This window comes from Paraphaeosphaeria sporulosa (assembly GCF_001642045.1).
Source record: "Paraphaeosphaeria sporulosa strain AP3s5-JAC2a unplaced genomic scaffold CC84scaffold_11, whole genome shotgun sequence".
Lineage (NCBI taxonomy): Eukaryota > Fungi > Ascomycota > Dothideomycetes > Pleosporales > Didymosphaeriaceae > Paraphaeosphaeria > Paraphaeosphaeria sporulosa.
In genome coordinates, this window is record NW_017253370.1 from 549,637 (window position 1) to 569,886 (window position 20,250).

The following is a 20,250-nucleotide window of genomic DNA, read 5'->3' on the forward strand; positions in this document are numbered from 1 at the left end:
GCGTTCCTGAGCGTCGACGAGATAACGCCCAGCATCGAACCCAACGCCAGCCCGTCTGTTCTGGAACATCTCACCTGCCCGAAGGATGCGCTTGGCCCGGCCGTCGAGCGTATCGCAGGCAGCGCGAGGAGCGATCCGTAGAGCTGCCGGGGAGACTGGAATGGAGCGCTGAGGTCAAGGTAGGGTGGCCGTCGCACGCGAAGGCAGCTCAAGTTCCAGTGTCTGTTTGGGCGTGACGGCGCCTGCGTACACGATCTGGCAGGCGCGACAGCTTCTGGAGCAACGTTCCACGGCGCCGTCCCTTGTCGTTGCTGGCGTGCCAGGGGTGAAGCTGCCCGGGGTGAAGCCGCCCGCAATCTGCTCCCGTTTCGGGGCGCCAGCGTAGCCACCAAGGCCGCCGCGAGCCAAGCAACGAACTGCGACCAGAAGCTCGTCCCATCCAACCGTCCCCATGGGGTCCTGCCGCTAAGCAATCTCGGTCCATTGCCTGTGTTGTTGCTTGTTCAAGCCCTCCCAGCGCGCCTGTGTAGCCAGTATAATATCCCACCCTGCCTCCCTTGGTCACAACCTCGACAGCCGTCTCTCGTACGCTGACGACAACTCTCACGATGGCCGCCCAGCCCGAGCTCGTCAACGAGAAGCAGCAGATTGTCTCGCTCGAGAGTGGTTCCCAGACCAGCTCCCCCGCCGAGTTCCATGATGACCTGCCCGATCCCGATGCCGGCAAGAGCGACGAGGAGCGCGCCCGCCTTGTACGACCTCTCCACCTCTTCTTCATCTTGCTTGCTAACACACCCCCAGGACAAGGCGCTGGTGCGGAAGATTGATCTGTGGCTAGTCCCATGGCTCTCGCTCTTGTATCTCTTGTCTTTCTTGGACCGCACCAACATCGGCAATGCGAAGACGGCGAAGCTGGAGAAGGGCATTGGCATGGTCGGTCGTGACTACAACAACGCCCTAACCATCTTCTTCATCTCTTACGCTGGTGCTGAGCCCGTCACCAACATTCTCCTCAAGCGTTACTCGCCCCGCGTCTTCTTCACCTCCATCATCATCTCCTGGGGTGCCATCATGACCGTCATGGGCTTCGTCGAGAACCAGGCCGGACTCCTTGCGTGCCGCTGGTTCCTCGGTCTGACCGAGGCTGGTCTGTTCCCTGGTGTCAACTACTACCTCTCGTAAGAGACCCTGCTCCAGAAAAGAACCGCTGCTAACGTCGGCAAGTTGTTGGTATAAGCGCCAGGAGCTTGGCTTCCGTGCTGCCCTGTTCTTCTCTGCTGCTGCCTTGGCTGGCTCTTTCGGTGGTCTTCTCGCCGCCGCCATCATCCAGATGGAGGGTGTTCGTGGATACGAAGGATGGCGCTGGATCTGTGAGTTAATCTCCATCATCGGTCTCCGAACCCTCTAACGCTTGGCAGTCATCCTCGAGGGTCTCATGACCGTCTTTGTCGGTCTCTTCTGCTGGAAGATGGTCTTCAACTTTCCCGACACTGCGGGTTTCCTCACTCCCGATGAGAGACTGCGTGCCCAGCGCCGTCTCAGCGCCGATAACCAGACGCGTGCCGAGGCCGAGAAGATCAGCCGCAAGTATGTGTTCCAGGCCATGAAGGACTGGAAAACATGGTGCTACGCCCTGCAGTACATGGGCTGCCTCTGTCCGCTGTACTCGTTCTCGCTCTTCTTGCCAACCATTCTCCAAGATGGCATGGGCTACAAGGGCACCCACCTGCAGCTCATGTCCGTACCACCGTATGCCGTTGCTGCCGCCATGACGGTATTCGTCGGATGGTTCGCCGACCGCACCAAACTGCGTGGCTACGCCAACATGGTCGTCTCTTTGATGGGCTGCGTCGGCTTCGCCATGTTGCTCGCCAGCAAGAATCCGCACGTTCAGTACGCCGGAACCTTCCTCGGCGCCGCAGGCATCTACCCCACCGTCCCCAACACCCTCACCTGGGCGTCCAACAATGTTGAGGGCTCGCTCAAGCGCGGTGTCATGGTCGGCATAGTAGTTGGTTGGGGTAACATGAACGGTGTCGTCTCCTCCAACATCTACATGGCGCCGCAGAAGCCACGGTACTGGACTGGCCACGGTACGGTCCTTGGCTACATGTTCGTGTGTCTCTTTGGTGGCTCTGTCCTTACGCACGTCCTGCTGAGGCGCGAAAACCACATGCGCAAGACGGGCCGGCGCGACCACTGGGTCGAGGGAAAGAGCGAGCAGGAGATTAGGGATCTCGGTGACATCCGCCCCGACTTTATCTACACCACGTAGATGCGCGCTGTTGCTGGTGGGGGGCCAGCTTATGAGGTGTAGAGTGGGAACCGGTCTCGCGGGATAAGAGATTGGATCTGCGTTTTCTTAGAGATGGATGCATACACGACCGCTTTAATGTAGCAAAAAGAATCTGTTTTCCTGCCGAAATTATGTTGTCCCCCAACTTGTGTCGCGTAGTCGTGTTCGTTGTATAGTTCCCATCGTTCCTCGCTCTTCGCTCTTCGCTTGTCGCCATCGTCCCTTCCGAAGCATTGACTGCCCCCTACGCCATGCGCATGCGTCTGGTAGCATCCCGAGTCTTTGTTTCTCTGCGCAGTGGCTTCAGCGGAGTAAATATTGTTCCTGGAAGAAAAGAATACGGTTGTCGCGCGCCGGCGTGACCTCGGGCACCGCATCAGCCTATGCTGGGTTAGCATACCCGGTTCCGCACGTCCGAACAGCCGTTCGTTTCCCTTCCTGGCCCCACTTCTTACCTTCCACGTTCTGTACAATAGCACTCCCTTACCTTGTTGGCGATGGAAAGAGAGAGGATTGGGACTGTCACGCTTGACACAATCCACAGATATGGCGTGGTGTCAGAGCGTACGTCGCGCGGGGAGCGAGTAGGAGTAGGGCGGGACTCTCACTGTGACTTCGACTGTGCTGGGCTTGGTTGGAATCACCACGCAACGCGATGCGATGTGACGGACGAAGTCTTCCAAGTTTTCAGATTCACGAACACGCGTATTTCTTTTTTCTTCTGCGCTTGATGGTTCCCAAGGGTGCGCAGCGCAGCGGTCTGCCTTCTCACCCATCACTACTCTGCCTGCTCTTTTGGGAAAAGAAACAACGTGAGGAGGCACAGAGCCAGAGACGTGAAGTCCATTTAAGCTTTCACCTTCCTCCCATCACGGGCCAGGTACGCTGGGTCCGTGGTTTCTCTTACGCACTTGAATGCCCGCGACTGGACATGGCGCTGCGGGTGCGGAAAGGTGGAGTGGTCGAGTGTGCAAGCCTGCCAAGCATCTCCGTGTTTCTCCGGGGAGATGCACAATACACAACATAGTGACATTCCACCAGCGACGATCAATGTACACTGACGAGAAAGAAAGCGCGTGTATGTGGCATGAGGTGTGTATGCTTAATACAGCGATCGTCAGTGTAGGAGATTCTGCCTCTTTTTGGAAGAGGAAGAAAACATCGTGGACTTCATTGGGATACCGGAAAAGATGATCTATAAGCGGCCATGGCCCAAAACACTCCCCCAAACCCAAACATATGTAGGCAGGTATTAACCCCTCCACGCAATGCCTAGGTGAATATGTGCTGCTGGCGCCACAGTACCGTATATACGGTATGTTTGCGCCCATGATAACGCCACTTGAAAGGACAACCAAACACGCACTCCATCCCCCCATGCGCCCCCAACCTCCGTTCCCAATACTGCCCAATAGCGTCTGTGCTGTCCCAGGTCCTGTTCGCTAGAAGGTAGGCAAGCAAAGGTTTTCGGTCGCCCTACCTAAATAAGCTCCTCAAATCCTCCAGCCGCTGCTTCGCGGCCTGCTCCTTACTACTCTTCTCTCTCGTCATCGCCAAATTTGCCAAATCCTTCTTCTTCCGCTGCAACTCGAGCATTTTCTCCTCAAAGCTGCCCTCCATGATGAACCGCTTGATCGTGACCGGTCGCGTTTGGCCCAAACGGTGCACGCGATCGACAGCCTGGGCTTCAGCGGCGGGATTGAACTGCGGCTCCATGACGAAAGCTTTGTTGGCTTTAGTGAGGTTGAGCCCGAGGCCGCCGGCACCGATGGAGACGAGGATGATGGTGACGGAGGGGTCTTTGTCAAAGGCGGAGAGGGAGCGGTTGCGGGCTTCGCGGGGCATGCGGCCGTCGAGGCGGACATATTTGTGGTTGTTCTTTGAGAGGGCGATTTCGATGAGGTCGAGGTGCGTCGTCCAGGTTGAGAAGACGACGCTTGTGGTTTGTTAGCTTGTGCTTTGAATGATACACTGATAAGGACTTACCTCTTGATGGGAGGCTCCGTCGGGTTAGCCTCGGTCCAGGCCCGGTGCTCGGCCAGGTCCTCCAGCAGCGCTTTCGTCTTTGATGATGGTCCATTGTAAGCACCAATCTTTTTCGCGAGCTTAGGATCCCGCTTCAAGCGCTCCTGCTCTTGCATGTATGATGTGTAGTCCGACTTCTTGAGCTCGAACAGAGTGGGGGTGATCCGCGCATCGCAGAAAGGACAAGTGCAGAGGCCTTCCTGCGTGGTAGTCTTTTGAAGCTCTTGACGGAAACCTCGAGTGTGCTTCGCACATACCATGTGATAGCAAGATGTCATAACGCCAGAGATATCAGCCTTGGCATCGTCCTCCTCGAACTCATCAGTGTCTTGAGATGCAAGCTTGGTACCGCAGCCGGGAATGGCGCACTCGTCGTTATCCATCTGTCGGAACAGCTCAAGCATGTCGTACGCTTGGTGCCGGTTTATAGTTGCTGCATCCGGATTGTCATCATCGGCGATCTCCATCGGGTTGTCGTACGTCATGCCATCAGTCAATTTCAGCGCCTCCTCATTGAGAAGGTCGCGACCGTGTGCACAGATAAGACGGAGATTAGTGATTGCAGTGAGGATACGAGCGTATGATTTGCCGCCCATTTTATCGCCGGCAGTGACAGCGTTGACCTTGCGAGACGAATCTGCCTCGAACCAGTCGTGAAGCTTCTGCTCGTCATTAGAGAACTTCAGCCTGATAATTTGGTCAGTGCGGGAGGGTAGCTCAATCTCCAGAACCTTGTCCTTGACGCGTCGAATAGTGATAGAGCTGACAAGGAGTTGCAATCGAGGGACAACGTCGGGGTCTGCGTTCTTGAAGGGACTCATGATCCATTGGTTGAAACCGCCGGTATGGTCGAACGGGTGTAGCTTGATGAATCGGAACAGAGCTCCAAGATCCTGGAGAATGTTAGTATCAATGAAAACAAATAACAATACTCTGCGCACTCACATCAAGTCGGTTTTGGACGGGTGTACCAGTTACAGCCCATCTACGCTGACCGGGCAACGAACAAGCAGCAAGGGATTGCTTGGTATTGATGTTTCGGATAGCATGTGCTTCGTCCAACACAATACGAAACCAGTTAACCCTAGGGAGAGGCATAGCCTTGTCTTGGAAGTCGGCTGCGATCATGTTATAGGTGGTTATAACAATATCATGATCGGCCAGCTCCTGGGGTGAGTACGTTGAGCGAGACTTGCCATGGTAGTTAATCCACTTGAGACCTCGACCGGCCGGGAAATGGCGTTCCAACTGCTCCTTCCAGTTATACATGGTACTGAGGGGGCACACGAGTAATGTGCCGCGAGAGTTCATGATCGGCTGAACTATGGCATTTGGGTTGACGACAGGCCTCTTCTGCTCGAACACAGCCGCAGCTTCCCGGGACTCATCGTCGGCGACTAGAGACAGAATACTAAGGGTCTTCCCAAGACCCATCTCGTCGGCCAGAATGCCTCCTCGGCAGTTCAAAGGTCGGATGGGTTGTTCCTGGCCAGTAATGACGTGAGCGTAGTATTTCCGCCCATTGTCTCGAACCTTCGGCTGCCACAGCAAGTCCTTTCGTGCATCAGCCTCATCGCCCTCCCATACCTGCTCCTTGTCCCATAGGAAATGGAGCGCCTGCTTCTGATGCTTGTAAAGCGGCGTCTGGACAAGTGAAGATGGCTCTCGGAGCGGCAGCTCTTCTACGTTGCCGATAGTGTCGAACATGTTTTGTACGTCCGTACGAATTTCGTCAACCGATCGCAGGACATACGCAGGGTAGCTCGGACGTGGTGCTTCGAACGTCGGTTGCTGAGCAGCTTCTTTAGTCCAGCTGTTCTTCGTTTGCGGGTTGAAGTAGTCGCAGCGATCTGTCTCGAATACCGGATCATCGAGGTATACTTTGCATTTGGCCAGATGGTTTCCGAGGGTGAAGGCAAACTTCCGGGGGCAGTAGAGTTGAAATGTCATGTTAAGCAAAGCACTCATGGCTGAACCCGGGGGCCCCTCATTAGTCGTCTTGCGCCGTGGGTCCGTCCACGCTGACCACTTCATGCCCGTCGTTTTTGCATTGTCCATCAGTGGGGCGAGACAGGGCGCAGTCTTGAGATCGATTCTGCCGAATTCTCTGCCAGTGGGATCAACAGTCATGATCACGGAATTGTTTCGGTCGCCACCAGCGCGGCGAAAAGATATTTTGATGCGGCTTTGTTGTCCATAATTGCCTTGGTGCTTCCTGGGGTCCGGGAACGGCACCCGATGTGCTTGGATGTACACAGAGCGGACTTTACCAATGCATATCACTTCGTTGCTGTTATCCTGAACGACCTTGATTCCGTCATCTTCATCGTCGCCTGCAAGTGAGTCAGTAACATCAACAATAATGCGTAGCGGAGTGTCTTACTCATTGTGAGGTCGATGGCAGGGCCAGGCGGTGGAGCCTGTGCTTGACCGTTGCTGGGATTCTTCAGATCCAGCGCTCCTGCGCCGAAGCTCGCGGGCGAGTGGTTCTTCTTTTTGTGGTGGTGGTCGTCATCAGTCTTGATTTTCTTCGCAGGTGAAGCGGTACGTTCGTGCACGTTGTGTAAACGCTCTACCAGCGATACTTGGCCCGAGAGCTCTCCACCGCTGCCGGACTCACGGCCGCGCTCTGGCTCTTGTTCGGCTGCCGGGCGTTTTGAGGCCGACTTAGGGTTGAGCAATGCACGAGGATCAAACTGTTGCGGTTGATACTGCATTGCGGGAGAAGGAGATGATACATGGGGCGCGGCTGCTTCGTCATTCGTAATTAGCGGCTGCTGGAAGACGTATGGGAGGGGATAGTGTTGCTCGTCGTAGTCGGTACCACGTAGGTAGTGGTCGTCTCCAATAAATGACGCCATAACCTCCGGCGGCCAAACCTCCTGAGGCTCCGACATGTTGTTCCTTGACTTGGTATGACTAGAGTGGAAAGAAGGACAAGAAAAGTATGGGCTGTTACCTCGACGGCGCGCGCCCTTGGGGTCGAGCAGGGCGGCGGGGTTCATGATTTATAATACCATACAAGATTTTTCCACAGTTGAGGTAAGATTTCGGTGTCGCGCGTAATGTAAGAAAACGGTCTCTCTCTCCACGAGCAACGGCGACGGTCGAGGGTGCTTAATGGCGCATGTAGCCGCCAAGCCTTGACGCTTTGATCCACGTGCCGTGATGCTGTGGATCTTGAACCGGATCTAAGATATGGGTTGAATCCCCAGCTCTTTCAGATTTCAGAGGGAGTTCAAGTGTTGGAACCCTTCACCAGCAAGTTTTGCAGCTCGCTGCTGCGGCGGCGGCGGCGGGAAGTGCCGTTCCCACGGTCTATCAGAAATACAAGTCAGGTGGGCGAGCGAGAAGAGGCGGGCGCCGAAGATAGCGACGCGACAGGCCTCGGGCGATAACCATCAACATGCCAGGTCGTACACGTTCCCTCGAGGAGATAGTGAAGTCGCAATGCGACCAGGCAGGTGCCGATGGGAAGATTGCTGCCTTCCTTTGACACAGATGTCGAGGTCAGCGATTTTCCCAGCGCCACCCGTGGCTAGTACGCTAACAATGGTCAGATGACCCTTCAGGAGCTGCGCTTTCGGCAATTCATTATGCGATATTGATGAGAGCTCAAAACAAACGAAAGATGATCAGGTCAAATGACTCATCTGGACAACGGTGCAACGGCTTGTCTTTTGGGAGCTACGGGCCCAGTGCGACACCTAGGCGTCGAGAACTCGCAGCATGCAGTGCAACTCATGCGAGGTACAGACCATGGGATCGTGGGGGTCCAGCATCTTTATTACTACACATGGCCAAGCGACCGAGGGCAGAACGCCACATATGCAACCGACCGCCGCCCATGCAGAAAAACAACGCCGCCCAATGCAAGTCTTCTGTACGTCTGTCTTCTAAGAATAGGTTCCCTACACATAAAGGTTTCATGCGCTCTTTGTGGAACAATCGTACATTAACACCATGTGAACACGGGGTTCTTCGCCTTGACCATCTCCAGCCGCTCGACAATGACACGCTTGCGGTTCCCATCAAGGTCCTCGTTTGCTGCGTAGCCGAGGTCTCCCTCGTCGTCTTCGTCGCCTGCGAACAGGCCGCCGTTTCCGCGCCGCGAGGAGAGTGACAGCCTACGATGGTGTCTCCGTAAGTCTTGATCGCGTCGCCGGGGTGCATCATAACTCATGCGCGATCTGTGTGAAGGCCGTCCGTTCGTTTGCAGTGACGGCGAGCCCGATTCAAGACGAGAATTCCACGTCACTGCCTGAGCCTGCGAATCAGCGACTCCAGAATCGTCTGGTTGCTGTCGCCGCACATCCATGGAACTAGATTCGCGGGAAAGGTTGAATCGGTTCTCGCTCGCCAGCTCCATAGGTGGTGAGTTCATGAGCAGATCCGGCTGCGGCTTTTGCGGAGGTGTAGACAGCGCCGTAATATCCATTTCCTCTTGCTCAGCGACTCTTTGCCGGTTAGGCTGAGTTTTGCGGCGCATCTCCGCAGAAGGCTCACGGAGCGGAACGGCGATCGGTATCTCAACCAAGTCATCCCACACGCAGACGCGCGCTCTCCGTGTCAGCTCCAAGGGGCCATGGTCAGGCTCTTTGAGCGTCTCTACGACGTTCCAGGCTTGGCCTTTCATTACCGCGATCTGTTTTGCGTACATACGTTCTTTGAAATCATCGTCTTGTGTGAAGCACTTGCGCAGAGCTGCTTGTGTCTCAGCCCACCACAGCTTGGAGGTTAGTAGGGGCAGAAAATGGCGACGCGTCGCTTCAGAGAATGGCTTCCCGATGAGTGACACCGGTAGGAACAGCCAGCCGAACGGGTAGCTTCGCCACTGTAATCGCAATTAGCTCGACATTCACATCACACTGCACACCACTTACTGCATCAGGGTGCTTCCATGGCCACGATAAACTGTTGTCGATTGCACCAATCGTTATCGCTGGCGTCGGACCGCTGGCCATAGGCGTAGTTGATCTGCTTGTCGCCTTCATAGGCTCCCGGCGACCGTACGGATCGGCTTCAGACATGGATTGCCTCGTGTAGTTGCTGGGCACGACTTCCTCGTCCTCCTCCAAGTGGCCATCTGTCCTGGGCGGTTCTGCGACGATGCTTGCTTCTTGAGTCTTCTGATCAATCCGGATCATCCAGTTGTCCAGCCCTCTGTCGGTGTTACGCATGATGTAATCCAAGATGACCAGCTTTTCAAGCTGTTCCCGGAAAGACTGCTGTAGACCTTCTGTCCAGAAGCCTCTCCTGTGCTGCAGCTCCGGTGTGTTTGATCGTGCCTCTTCCTCGTCCTCGTCGTCCGACTGCGGTCCGCTAGGCCTGCACTCTTCAGCCCATCTCCGCTTCTTTTTCCTCCGCGCATTGTTGAGGTTTACGTTGTTCTGGTCTGGCCAAGGGTGTTCCTTCAGAAAGATGTTCGCGTCCTTGAAGCCCTTCAGAAACACCTGAAAACTACCCGCCTTCTCCGGAAATGGCTTCCTCTTTCTGTAGTATGCTCTTCGATCCCAAAAATCATAGTGGAAGGACTTGGACGAGAGCGAAACGACTTCGGTATACGGTACGAGGTTCGTGCGCAGTTGGCAGTCCAGTACGTAGGCAGCGGCTTCGGAAATGTAGCTCAGGTTAGGAATCAAACATGCGCGCCCGAAGAAGAAGGGGAACAGATTCCGGTGTATCCACTTAGTCCACTTCGGGTTGCGCGACGCGTACGGCTCCTCGTCCTTTGGCTTGAAGACGCCAACGACCTTGCCCTGCGAGTTGCGCGCGAAGTAGCTGCCCGAGCTGCCTTGCGTGATCAGCTTCGGATGCATGCCCTGTTCGATGGCCACCTGCACACTTTCCACGATCTCATCGAATTGTAGCTTCGTCATGCGATCCGAAGAGCCCTCATAGTCGAATGTGAGTGTCTCTGCCGTGGCCGGGCGTACCCAGTCCGGCGCTTGGAACACCGAGTGGTGAATTTCGAGCGCCTCATCTTCCGGCGTATCCTTTTGCTTCTTGATCTTGAACTTCTGTGCAATCTCGTCCGCCCAACGTTCCAGCCGCGCGTTGATAGCTTTGATGTCCACCCCCGAATTGGTTCGTTGACGGCGCCCGGACGTAGTTCTTCGTAGCTTCGGCGACGAGTCGCCCGATTGTGGCATGCGCATGCGTTCTTTCCGCGGTTGTATGGGAGCGTAGGAGCTGGCCAGTGTCCGCTCATGAAACTCTTCCTCAGAATCATCATGCGAGTCCTCTTCCTCTTCGGCTTGCGCGATGCGCGCATAACCGGAGTTCGGGGGTCTCCGGCTTCGAGGCATCGCGGCGGAATATATAAAAGAACGTGTGGAAGCGCAGAGCTGGGGTAATGAAAGGGGAGCCTAGCATGAGCTGGGGATGACGGAGCATTCGAGCTCTCATGATCGACCGCTAGCCTCTTTGGGCGTGGCGCGGCACATCTTCCCATGTGGACACGTGCATGAGAGCCGCAAGTGGACATGCAGCGTCATTAAATATCGAGTACGTACAACCGTCGAAGTATTCATTGAGCTATGGTATACACAAAGATGAAATACACCGCTCGCTCTACAGGGGTATCATTGGCTTCTAAAAGGAATCATCAAGATCAGGCCGCCGCCGGACCACACTAGGGCTGTCCTCGTCCATCGTGCCCGTTGATTCCGTGATATCGCCTCCAGCTGTTAAGAGCAAATCCTCGACAATGCGTCTGCTTGCTTCGCGGGCTGCGGAACGTCAACTTCAGGTCTGAGTTCGGAATACACGAACTGTACTTACCAGGAGTCTGGTACAGCTTGCTCTGTGGGACATGGAATTGCACAGTCTTGGGTGGAGAGAAATCCAGATCCAACTCATCATCACTGTCGCTGTCGAACACGTTTCCTCCGGTCTTCGTGACACTGAATGCTTGCTTCCCTTTCCCAGGTGTCTGCACGCTGACACCAGGTGTGCGCGGAGTCTTCATGGGCGAAAATATGTCGGCGCGTAACTGGGGCGCAGGTGAAGATGGCGGAGATGAATCGTCAGCCCAGTCGGGCAGTGCGCTTGTCTTCTCGCGAGGGGTTGGTGCACCTCGGCGAGCAGTCGCGGGCGTGAAAGCACCTGTCGGCTTGTACTTGCGCGGACTGATGAGCGGGGTTGCTTGAATACGGTACGTCTTATCGAGCACATGGTGCATCAGTGGGCCTTGGTCCACGGGTGCTCGCTTCGTCGACGTCGGAGCAACGAACGGCGAAGAGTCGAACTGTCCCGTCATGTCTGGCAAAGCGTCCGCCCTGCCAGGCGTTGTAGGCTCAAGCTTGGGCGTTCGAGACCCCAGCACTTCGCGCCTCAGGTTCTCGTACGGAGAAGAGAACTCGGCGAACTGGGGCTGCTCTGTACTCATGGTCGGCGCTCGTGGGGTACTGTGCGCGTGTGCGAGCGAAGGCGATTCAAGCTCCGACGTATCGTCCATATGCGCTTGCGAAGAAGGCCGTCGCTGAGGGGTTGTAACTGCGCCCGTCACCGTATCGTCCCCCTCTTCCGTCTGGTCTTCGTACATCTGCGATTGCTGCGTCATATCTTCATGCGTCGTGGTCTCATCGGGGTCGGGTGCTTCATAGCCAGAGAGGGAGACGTTTGCGCTGGCTTCGAAGAATGTCTTCCAGAACTAGAGGAGTCAGTATCCGTCCACGAGGCCCTTCGCAGATTCAGTGATACCTTCGATCCCTCCCAGACTGCTTCGGAATGCTTGCCATACTGCTCTACTATCGGAAGTATGCTTGTCGTCACGATTCGGTGTGCGCGGCTGAAATTATGGTCGATTTCTGGTCCTGTCAGTTATGTGTGTGGGGTAGAAGCAGTGTTTGTTTACCTTGCAGCGTCAGGGTGATTGACTGCTCCAGTCGCTCCAACTCCTCGGTAAGTGACAGATTGCGCTGCGGCGCCATGCTTTGGCGCGACATGCTGGAATGCTCGTAATGTGTGCCGTACAGCTGCGGTTGGGCTTCAATGTTGACGCGCTTCGGAACAAGGACTCGCGAAAGACGCCAACGCAGAAAGAGCTAGCCCGTGCGCCTTCCCCGCCTTCGCCGCACCTATGCTCTTGTAGATACACCGAAGCGGTTCAGAATCTCATTGTCTAGGTGTGAGAAACTAAAGTCTTTTCGCCGGGTTCTCAGAGCATCTTCGCACACGTTGACTTGATCATCGCCGATCAACAACGACGTGTCTGTAACGCATCAGGAATCACCTGCAGCCATGTGTTATTCCCGCCCGGGATCCTTGGCTCCCCGTTCCACACTCCTTCGGCGTCATTTTGAATGAAGAGGGGTCAGTCCCGTGCCCCGTGTAGCCGGCGAGCTTGTGTAAGCTCCTAGATGGGGTAATGCGGAGTAGTCGTGCAGATGCCGGCTTCAAAAACAATGTGATCTGCTCAATGACTGACACTCGGAACTTGACCTTTGCTCAGTCTCGTCCTAGACCTTCTGCACTTATTCAATTATGGCTTTCCGTACACCAGCTAGGACATTCTTGACAGCCTCGTCAAAGCTTGTAGTCGCACCACGAGTCGCAGTGCCAACCTGCAATCAAGTTCGAAGATATGCTACACCGAAGATGGACCAACAAAACCGCACCGCAATCGTCACCGGCTCAGCACGCGGAATGTGAGGCTTCCACCTTATTTTCCAACAAACCCAATCCTCCTAACCTTCCCAGCGGCAAAGCAATTGCCCTCCGCCTTGCCCATGACGGCTACGACATCTGCGTAAACGACATCCCTGCAAACCAATCAGAAGCGGACGCCGTAGCCTCAGAAATCAAGAGCATGGGCCGAAGCGCAATTGCCGTCGCAGCAGACGTCTCCAACCTCTCAGAAGTGCAGAGACTAGTCCAGACCAGCGTCGATGAGCTAGGACCTCTGAACACGATGGTAGCCAACGCGGGCATCGCGCAGGTCAAGGCGCTGCTAGATCTAACGGAGCAAGATCTGAAGCGGATGTTTGACATCAACGGTATGATGTCCTTCTAGCTCCTTGCAGATAGACTGATGATCGTAGTTTTTGGCGTCTTTAATTGCTACACCACCGCCGCCAAACAAATGATCAAGCAAGGCTCCGGCGGCAAGCTCCTCAGCGCCGCCTCCATCGTAGCCTTCAAGCCCTTCGCCCTGCTTAGCCACTATAGCGCCTCCAAATGGGCTGTGCGCGGCATGACGCAGGCGTTCGCCATGGAGATGGCCGAGCACAAGATCACTGTCAATGCGTACGCGCCGGGTATTGTGGGTACGGCGATGTGGGATCTCATTGACGAGGAGCTGGGGAAGAAAACGGGGGCAAAGAAGGGCGATACGATCAAGAAGTATACGGGGGAGTTGATTGCGCTGGGGAGGACGAGCGTGCCTGAGGATGTGAGTAATACGGTGAGCTTTTTGTGTTCCAAGGATTCGGACTACATGACCGGACAGACGATCGTCATCGACGGTGGCATCATTTTTACATAGTAAGTAGGCAATCAAAGGAAATTGCTGCGATGCTTGCTAGCCAGCCTCACGTTTGTGTGAGAATGAACGGAAGTAGCGCAGAAGACGTGGGACACCTGTCTCCTACCAAACCTCGTGCGACGCTGCCACAGTGCTTATGACAACACCACGACGAACACCAGCAGCATTCACACGCCTTCTGCAAAAGCCCAGCCCATGTGACACTCCATTCACACACCATGTCATCCAACCCAACAAGCACGTATCCTTCCGACCTCTCCTTCCCCTACCGCCCACGACCACCCCTTCCCCATGCCTATGCTTAGCATCCTACTTTCCTCCCCGTACCCGTCAACAGCACACACTTCAACGAGCACGAAGCCCTAAGGAGAGAGGACGAGACGTTGAGACGGAAGCTTGAGGAGCTAGATGGGCGGCTTAAAGGTGTGGACGAGCTGATGAGAAAGGTGTGGACGAGCTGATGAGAAAGGTGTGGACGAGCTGATGAGAAAGGTGTGGACGAGCTGATGAGGCAGGTGAAGCGCTGCCTGGAGGACATGAAGAGGAGTGTGGCGCAGCATCGCGGTGCTCTGGATGATTTGCTGAGGAGGATTCTGGAGGATGTCGAGGATTTGAGAGAGGGTGTTAGAGCGCAGGGAAGGAGGAGGGGTGGGTATGGGAGGACGGTGGTGGAGGTGTAGGGCGAGGAGAAGTCGGGTTGTGGATGAGGCACGAAGGTTTAATTGGCCGATAATCCATTTTGGTTCTTTGGATTTCGGGGAGCATCCATGGCGCAGGTTCACGATGCGTAGAGAGACATTAGGAGCTGCTCATATTTCTTGCCTTTCCCAGTAATGGAATGAGAGCATTCATTTCCATACCCGCCGTTACCGTTTCCCGTCGCTCTCTCGTTTCTACTTTGATGATTCCCTACCTGATTTCATCGTAGAGAACGTTTGGTACATGAAAGGGTGATTTGGAGCACCTATATTCCATTCGAATTCAAGCCCCTCTTCGCCTTTCGGATTGTCCAATCCACCGCAAGGATACGTTATTCTGTCATTGAACCTATCACCGAGTTTCTGGAAAAGCTTGCCTGGAGGAGTTAGCAGATCTATCACTTAGATCTGAAACGTTTCATAGCGCTCTCCTTACCAATGTCCATCATTTCGCCGTTAAGAGGGATGAATCCTTCTCATGTCTTAAGGTTGAATCCAATACCAACAGTATCGCCTGCCCTCTAAGGACCGCCAGGTACAACATCTTGACTTGGATTTCTGTATTTTTGCTTGAGTTGATGAATAGCTCTTTATTGTCGCCATAATAGGCGAATGAAATGGCGTTCCATTCCAGCATAGTTCCTCGGTCGAGCTTCTTGTCGCAAAAGGCAATCGCGAAAATACTACTAGTGTTAGCAATTTGAAGTTGTTTATTTTTGGGAAGAGGTAAATGCTTTGTGTGAGATTCTTTTAAGTCCCTTCATTTCCTGATAGAAGAACGTCGTAAGAGCTGTCAAGGGAGGAACACAGTGCACGGTGCAGATCGATGTGAACAAGGGCGCGTTGGGGCCTTTATCGTAGTAGATCTTACCCGTTATTTGGACAGTTGATTGATCTTGTTTGTAGCGCTATGAGTACGCAGAAAAAAGTACAGTGACAGCTTACTGTAGAAGCCGATGCAATTCCCGTATTTTGTTGTGTTGTAGCGCGTGTTGCAGATAGATGTTGCTATATAATCGAAATTAAAAGAATTAGGCATGAGTCTACTATGAGTCCCGGACTTTTCCGGGATGTTTTGTCGGGCAATCTGATATACCTCTTTGCTGACAAGGTTAAAGCGATATGTCTGAGCATACTCGATACATGTCCAAACATCCTCGTCCACACTCGTGAATCTTATATCCTTCAAGTGCAAATCATTTCCCTAAGATTCAAGTCGTGCAAGCGAGCCGTTACATGAATCGGTCCCGGCTTCACACTCTTTTGCGTACTCTTGCGATTCAGAGCCAATCACATGAACTCATCAAAGGCTGTTATATTCCAAACATCTTCAGATATCTTTGCGAGTGTCAGAAGATCGGTATTCATAATATCTTCATTGCCAATACAATACGATACTTCTGAGATTATACTGCGCATGGCCACGTATGATTTCACAGAAAGATTTCTCAGGCGTTGTTGTTGTATCTGTCTATTGGTGCTCCGGCAAGAAAAAAAGCCTGAACGACGTTTTCGCATCCCCTCTGTATTGCTGTATCAGTGGTGTATTGCTATCCTGATTTTTCAATTTGGGGCTAACTTTCGCGTTCATGAGCAATAACTTCATAATAGTACTGTTACCTTCGTTGGCAGCTGAATGTAAGGGTGCGAACTGTTTCCATCCGGCCGCTTGCTTATCCACGTCGATGTGAGCCCGACGTAATAGGGTCCTTACAATGTCTTCTCGATCTCGCTCACATGCCCATGACAGCGAAGTTTGCTTGGACTGGAGATCCGGATCATTGACAACCTTAGGCCACTGTGCGAGTATTCTGTTTACACATTCTTCTTCTGTAGCACGAAGAGATGCAGTGGCGGGTAAGTACTTCCATGTATTGTCTTAGGTGCTCGCCTGCTGCGGGAAGAGTCCAAGAAGAGGTAGTGCGACCTCATGTTGTTCTTCTTCAATCGCAAGATGCAAAGCTGTCCTACCTAGCAAATTCCGCTCAAGATGTATCGGCCCGCTTTCCAATTGGTTTTTGGTAAGATTAATTAGTACTTCAATGACTGGCAGGTGGCCATTGCGAGCGACAAGCACCAGTGCTGTCACTTTCTCCTTGTTCCCTACGAATGCATCTGCGACAACTTTGTTCCCCTGCTCAGAATCTTCGACGGGTCTGTCAATCCCGTCGAGCGGGAGCTGGACCATATCCTCACGAGCCGCACAAAGCCGCTAGATACAGCGCTGATCTACCGTCGGAATTCGGCTCATGAAGATCGTATCCGATTTGCACCAACTGTTTAACCGTCGCTGTGTTTGTGCTCTTTACAGAACAATGTAGGAACGTTCGTGATCTCTTGCCGCCGTAATCAGGCTTCATCGGCGCAATCTTGACGACCATATTCCGCTTCTTCTCGGCGCGCCGCTGGTGCGTTCCTTGGATGCTGTCTCCCTTAACGTCACCGGCGTTGCGCACGTTCGATGACTACTTTATGTCTCCTTTCAATAGATAATCCAGCGGCGACCAATGCACTTCATCTTTCGAACCAAGCTTTGCACCCTTCTCGAGGAACACGGTAGCAATGTCATCATATCCGTACATTGACGCCAGGTGGATAGGCTCACGTGTCCACAGGTCGCGTCTCGTCACACTCTGCCCGGGTCATTCTTTTAGAATTCTAAGGACACATGTCACCGATCCAAATCTTGCGCTCAAATGCAGTGGCGTCATCTGCTCAAGACCAGAGGATTGAAATGCTTGCTTCTTGACTTCAGCTCCCAGAAGTAGTGCTCTAATTTATGCAGTTATGTAGAATATGTGAAACTGATGCCTCACTAATTACAGTCAAATAACGCATCTTTAATCGCCCTCAAACTGGAGGAGATAAAAGGGCGGCGTCTCGAACAGGCTTGGTTAGTGTGGGGCTGGCATTCCTCACCCAACACTTGTCCAAAGAAGTACCGCGTCCTTCTTCCCATCCACGCCTCTTTAGTCAACCCAGCGATTTCCCACGATGCCATCGCTACTATCGCTACCTCTCGAGATACGGGACAATATCATCGATTACGTCATCACATCTCAGCGCGACCCACCTACTGCCCGGAATGATCATTCGTCCAGAAGAGACACGCGCATTCAATTCGAAGACACCCACTGGAAGGAAATTGGCAACTTGATCTACTTCGAGAGCTCTCCAACGGCTTTTCGACCTGCATTCGGCGGCTTGTTGCTCGCCTGTCAGCAGCTGCGCGCGGACACCCTGAAACGAGTGTCTAAAGCGGACGTCCCCATGATCCTGGATGTACTAGCCGTCAATGAAGAGACGATATGGGTGACTTGGCTTTCCCTGCCATTAATTACGGGACGTATGATCGAAAAGCTTGATATCCAGTATCGGTATCAATACGACGGCCAGGAGCAATCGGAAGAGACCACAAATACACACAAGTGGACTCTCGATTTTACAACGCAGCTGAGGTACCTTATTTATCGGATCTTGGCTGTAGGCAGTGCCGGACCATTGCCCGATTCCAACCGGCGAAGACTCTGGACCGGAGCACGTTACAAATTCAACGATACCATCCGCTTTGAACACGAGTATATCCCTCACTACAGCATCCGCATGCTCAGATTTCATGCTCCTCGACCTTTCGTGCCTCCCGATGCAGCAACCAATCTTCTGCACTCTGGGTACCGAACTGAGGTGAACGACATGATTGAAGAGGTGGCTCTTCGTAATGTTATCTACCAGGGCAGAAAGCACCCGGGATGGAAGTTAGCACGAGAAAGAATTGGAGGGATTCTCTCCTTCTTCTATTCGGGTATGCTGGATCTGGGTACATACTCCGATCTGAATGACTTGTATTTGTCCTACAGTAGTGACCCATCCTGTGCGCAAATTATTGCAGAGATTTTGGAGGGGCGCAAGGCGAACGACCTCTAAAGTTTCATTATCTTCGATAGACTCGCAGAATTGCCACGATAGTAGACCCAGGTATTGCATGCAAAACAACAAAGGCATCGCTCTGTCAACACTGGCTGGGTCAGCTACTTTACCTGAATAGATGGCATACCAATACCAGGCTATTTCAGTGCTTGGTTGTACAATGAAGCTGTTTCAAGCCGTAATCTGTTTCTGATACCATATTCTTTGCAGCATTAGCAGTAAGCACTCTTTCGTCTCAAATCCAAGATTGCTGGACACCTCGTGGTTCTGGTTTACTGTCATGCCTTGACGTGTATTGTACGTATCGCATCGAGCACTCAGACTCTAGCCAACTATTTCCCTTACACCTGGTCGTGCGACCATGTCAAACTCAAAGGACTCTCCAAACCTTAATTCACACTACAAACAGAGACCATTCAAAGTCAATAACATTTTCAACCAATCTGACAGGAACTCATCCCTTACCTCACGCAATGTCCGACCCAACTTGGAGCCTTCTCACCTCGACTACACCTCTCCCACTCGGGAGGAACTGTGACTCTCTGCCCCGGCCAGAAAGATGGCGTGATCTGCGCCAAGTTCGAAAAAAGGAATCTCGCCTTCTCGCAACATGTCCTCATGGCAACACTGCATAGTTTGTACTGGCGAATCGAGTGGCTGCAATCAGATATGGAAAGGGTCGAGAGGGCGAGCAAGGAAATGACTGAAGGTATGCACGATTCGTGAGAGGAGACGCAAACACTGGAGGAGGAAGGGGGGCGAACGGCGCTGTATTAGGTGTTGGGGAAGGTTGTTAAGACGGCGATGATTGTGCAGGTAGGGTCAAGACAAGTGTTTTGGTGATGCTATAGGTACATAAGCTGTATAAACCTAGCTTGAAATGTGCAAGACTCCGATACACGAGACAGCTACCGAAAGTCTTATTATCCCTTTGCGTAAGCACACTACTTTGCATCCTATCCCCTCTTCCGCCCAGAAATATCAGCATTGCCATCTCGATCTCTCTTACCCTTCGGAACCTTCGATCTTTACCGCCTTCTATCCCTCCACCCCTCCTTCTTCCTAGCGCATCTCCCGCACACGCCAGGACAAATCTTCTTCTCCCACAAGCGAGGGCATATCCGCAGATAAGGATTGTTGCTCAGAAGCGTCGTGACGCTGCGTAGGCGGTAACTTCGCATAGAGAGGAGCTGACATGGGTGGAAGAGGGTTTCGGCGTGATTCGGGGCGCAAGTGTAGTTGTAGGTGAGGAGGAGACACATCGTCGGTGGATTTGTGAAGTGTTTCCTTGGACAGGATCAAGGTGTGAGATCAGGCGATGTGCACCCGAGAGTTGGCGATGAGAAAGGTGTTGGAAGCTCCTTTTTGCAAAAACGAGAAATACGTCGCAGGCCCAAAAAGCCCAAAGCAAAGTACACATCCACCAGTCGACCCTAGGCACCCAAGATACCCATCCCGGGCACCATCAGTACAGAAGTACCTCAACCCCAATCACGAGCCATACGTGTTATTGAAGCCTTACATTCGGCATCTACACACACCGTAGTACACTCCGGGCTCCATCTCAAGCTACCTGTGGGTACACACCCGTGCATGATCCCGGACCCAACATTCCCATCAGTGCGCTTCACTCACCCACTCCTTTCAGTCGTCCAGACACCAAACGGCGATGTGTCTATCCTTGGTAGCAATCGATATGTTCCCGCTATGTCACTCCCGCCCCGGACCCACCAAACGGTTCACGACCACCAACAAGCCCTTACCGGCCTGCCTATACCATGGGTATACAGAGTGCCAACCGAACCCGCCTACTCCAG

The 20,250-nt window shown here is 53.4% G+C and overlaps 6 protein-coding genes across 6 annotated transcripts; 3 read left to right on the forward strand and 3 right to left on the reverse strand.

Annotated features, from left to right (window-relative positions):
- Positions 1 to 608: 608 nt before the first annotated feature.
- Positions 609 to 2,275, forward strand: CC84DRAFT_1101380 (uncharacterized protein; the record flags this gene model as incomplete). The annotated part of the gene is made up of 4 exons (XM_018174912.1): positions 609 to 752; positions 802 to 1,178; positions 1,225 to 1,370; positions 1,419 to 2,275. 4 exons carry the CDS (start codon positions 609 to 611, stop codon positions 2,273 to 2,275), a joined length of 1,524 nt encoding a protein of 507 aa, XP_018031313.1.
- A 1,168-nt stretch (positions 2,276 to 3,443) lies between these two features.
- Positions 3,444 to 7,815, reverse strand: CC84DRAFT_1128212 (uncharacterized protein). The gene is made up of 5 exons (XM_018175791.1): positions 7,281 to 7,815; positions 6,705 to 7,070; positions 5,267 to 6,654; positions 4,283 to 5,214; positions 3,444 to 4,232 (listed from the first exon to the last, which is right to left on the reverse strand). The coding sequence occupies exons 1-5, from the start codon at positions 7,324 to 7,326 to the stop codon at positions 3,773 to 3,775; spliced, it is 3,192 nt and encodes a 1,063-aa protein (XP_018031314.1). The 5' UTR covers positions 7,327 to 7,815; the 3' UTR covers positions 3,444 to 3,772.
- A 112-nt stretch (positions 7,816 to 7,927) lies between these two features.
- CC84DRAFT_1128213 (uncharacterized protein) lies at positions 7,928 to 10,679 on the reverse strand. The gene is made up of 2 exons (XM_018175792.1): positions 9,205 to 10,679; positions 7,928 to 9,155 (listed from the first exon to the last, which is right to left on the reverse strand). Exons 1-2 carry the CDS (start codon positions 10,627 to 10,629, stop codon positions 8,277 to 8,279), a joined length of 2,304 nt encoding a protein of 767 aa, XP_018031315.1. The 5' UTR covers positions 10,630 to 10,679; the 3' UTR covers positions 7,928 to 8,276.
- A 152-nt stretch (positions 10,680 to 10,831) lies between these two features.
- On the reverse strand, positions 10,832 to 12,309 carry CC84DRAFT_1168155 (uncharacterized protein). The gene is made up of 4 exons (XM_018179328.1): positions 12,180 to 12,309; positions 12,026 to 12,132; positions 11,105 to 11,975; positions 10,832 to 11,052 (listed from the first exon to the last, which is right to left on the reverse strand). Exons 1-4 carry the CDS (start codon positions 12,268 to 12,270, stop codon positions 10,916 to 10,918), a joined length of 1,206 nt encoding a protein of 401 aa, XP_018031316.1. The 5' UTR covers positions 12,271 to 12,309; the 3' UTR covers positions 10,832 to 10,915.
- A 141-nt stretch (positions 12,310 to 12,450) lies between these two features.
- On the forward strand, positions 12,451 to 13,817 carry CC84DRAFT_1199045 (3-oxoacyl-reductase). Its single transcript, XM_018181597.1, has 3 exons — positions 12,451 to 12,972; positions 13,025 to 13,320; positions 13,366 to 13,817. The coding sequence occupies exons 1-3, from the start codon at positions 12,809 to 12,811 to the stop codon at positions 13,806 to 13,808; spliced, it is 903 nt and encodes a 300-aa protein (XP_018031317.1). The 5' UTR covers positions 12,451 to 12,808; the 3' UTR covers positions 13,809 to 13,817.
- A 3,668-nt stretch (positions 13,818 to 17,485) lies between these two features.
- CC84DRAFT_1168157 (uncharacterized protein) lies at positions 17,486 to 18,489 on the forward strand. The gene has a single exon (XM_018179329.1). The coding sequence runs from the start codon at positions 17,501 to 17,503 to the stop codon at positions 18,428 to 18,430; it is 930 nt and encodes a 309-aa protein (XP_018031318.1). The 5' UTR covers positions 17,486 to 17,500; the 3' UTR covers positions 18,431 to 18,489.
- Positions 18,490 to 20,250: the final 1,761 nt, after the last annotated feature.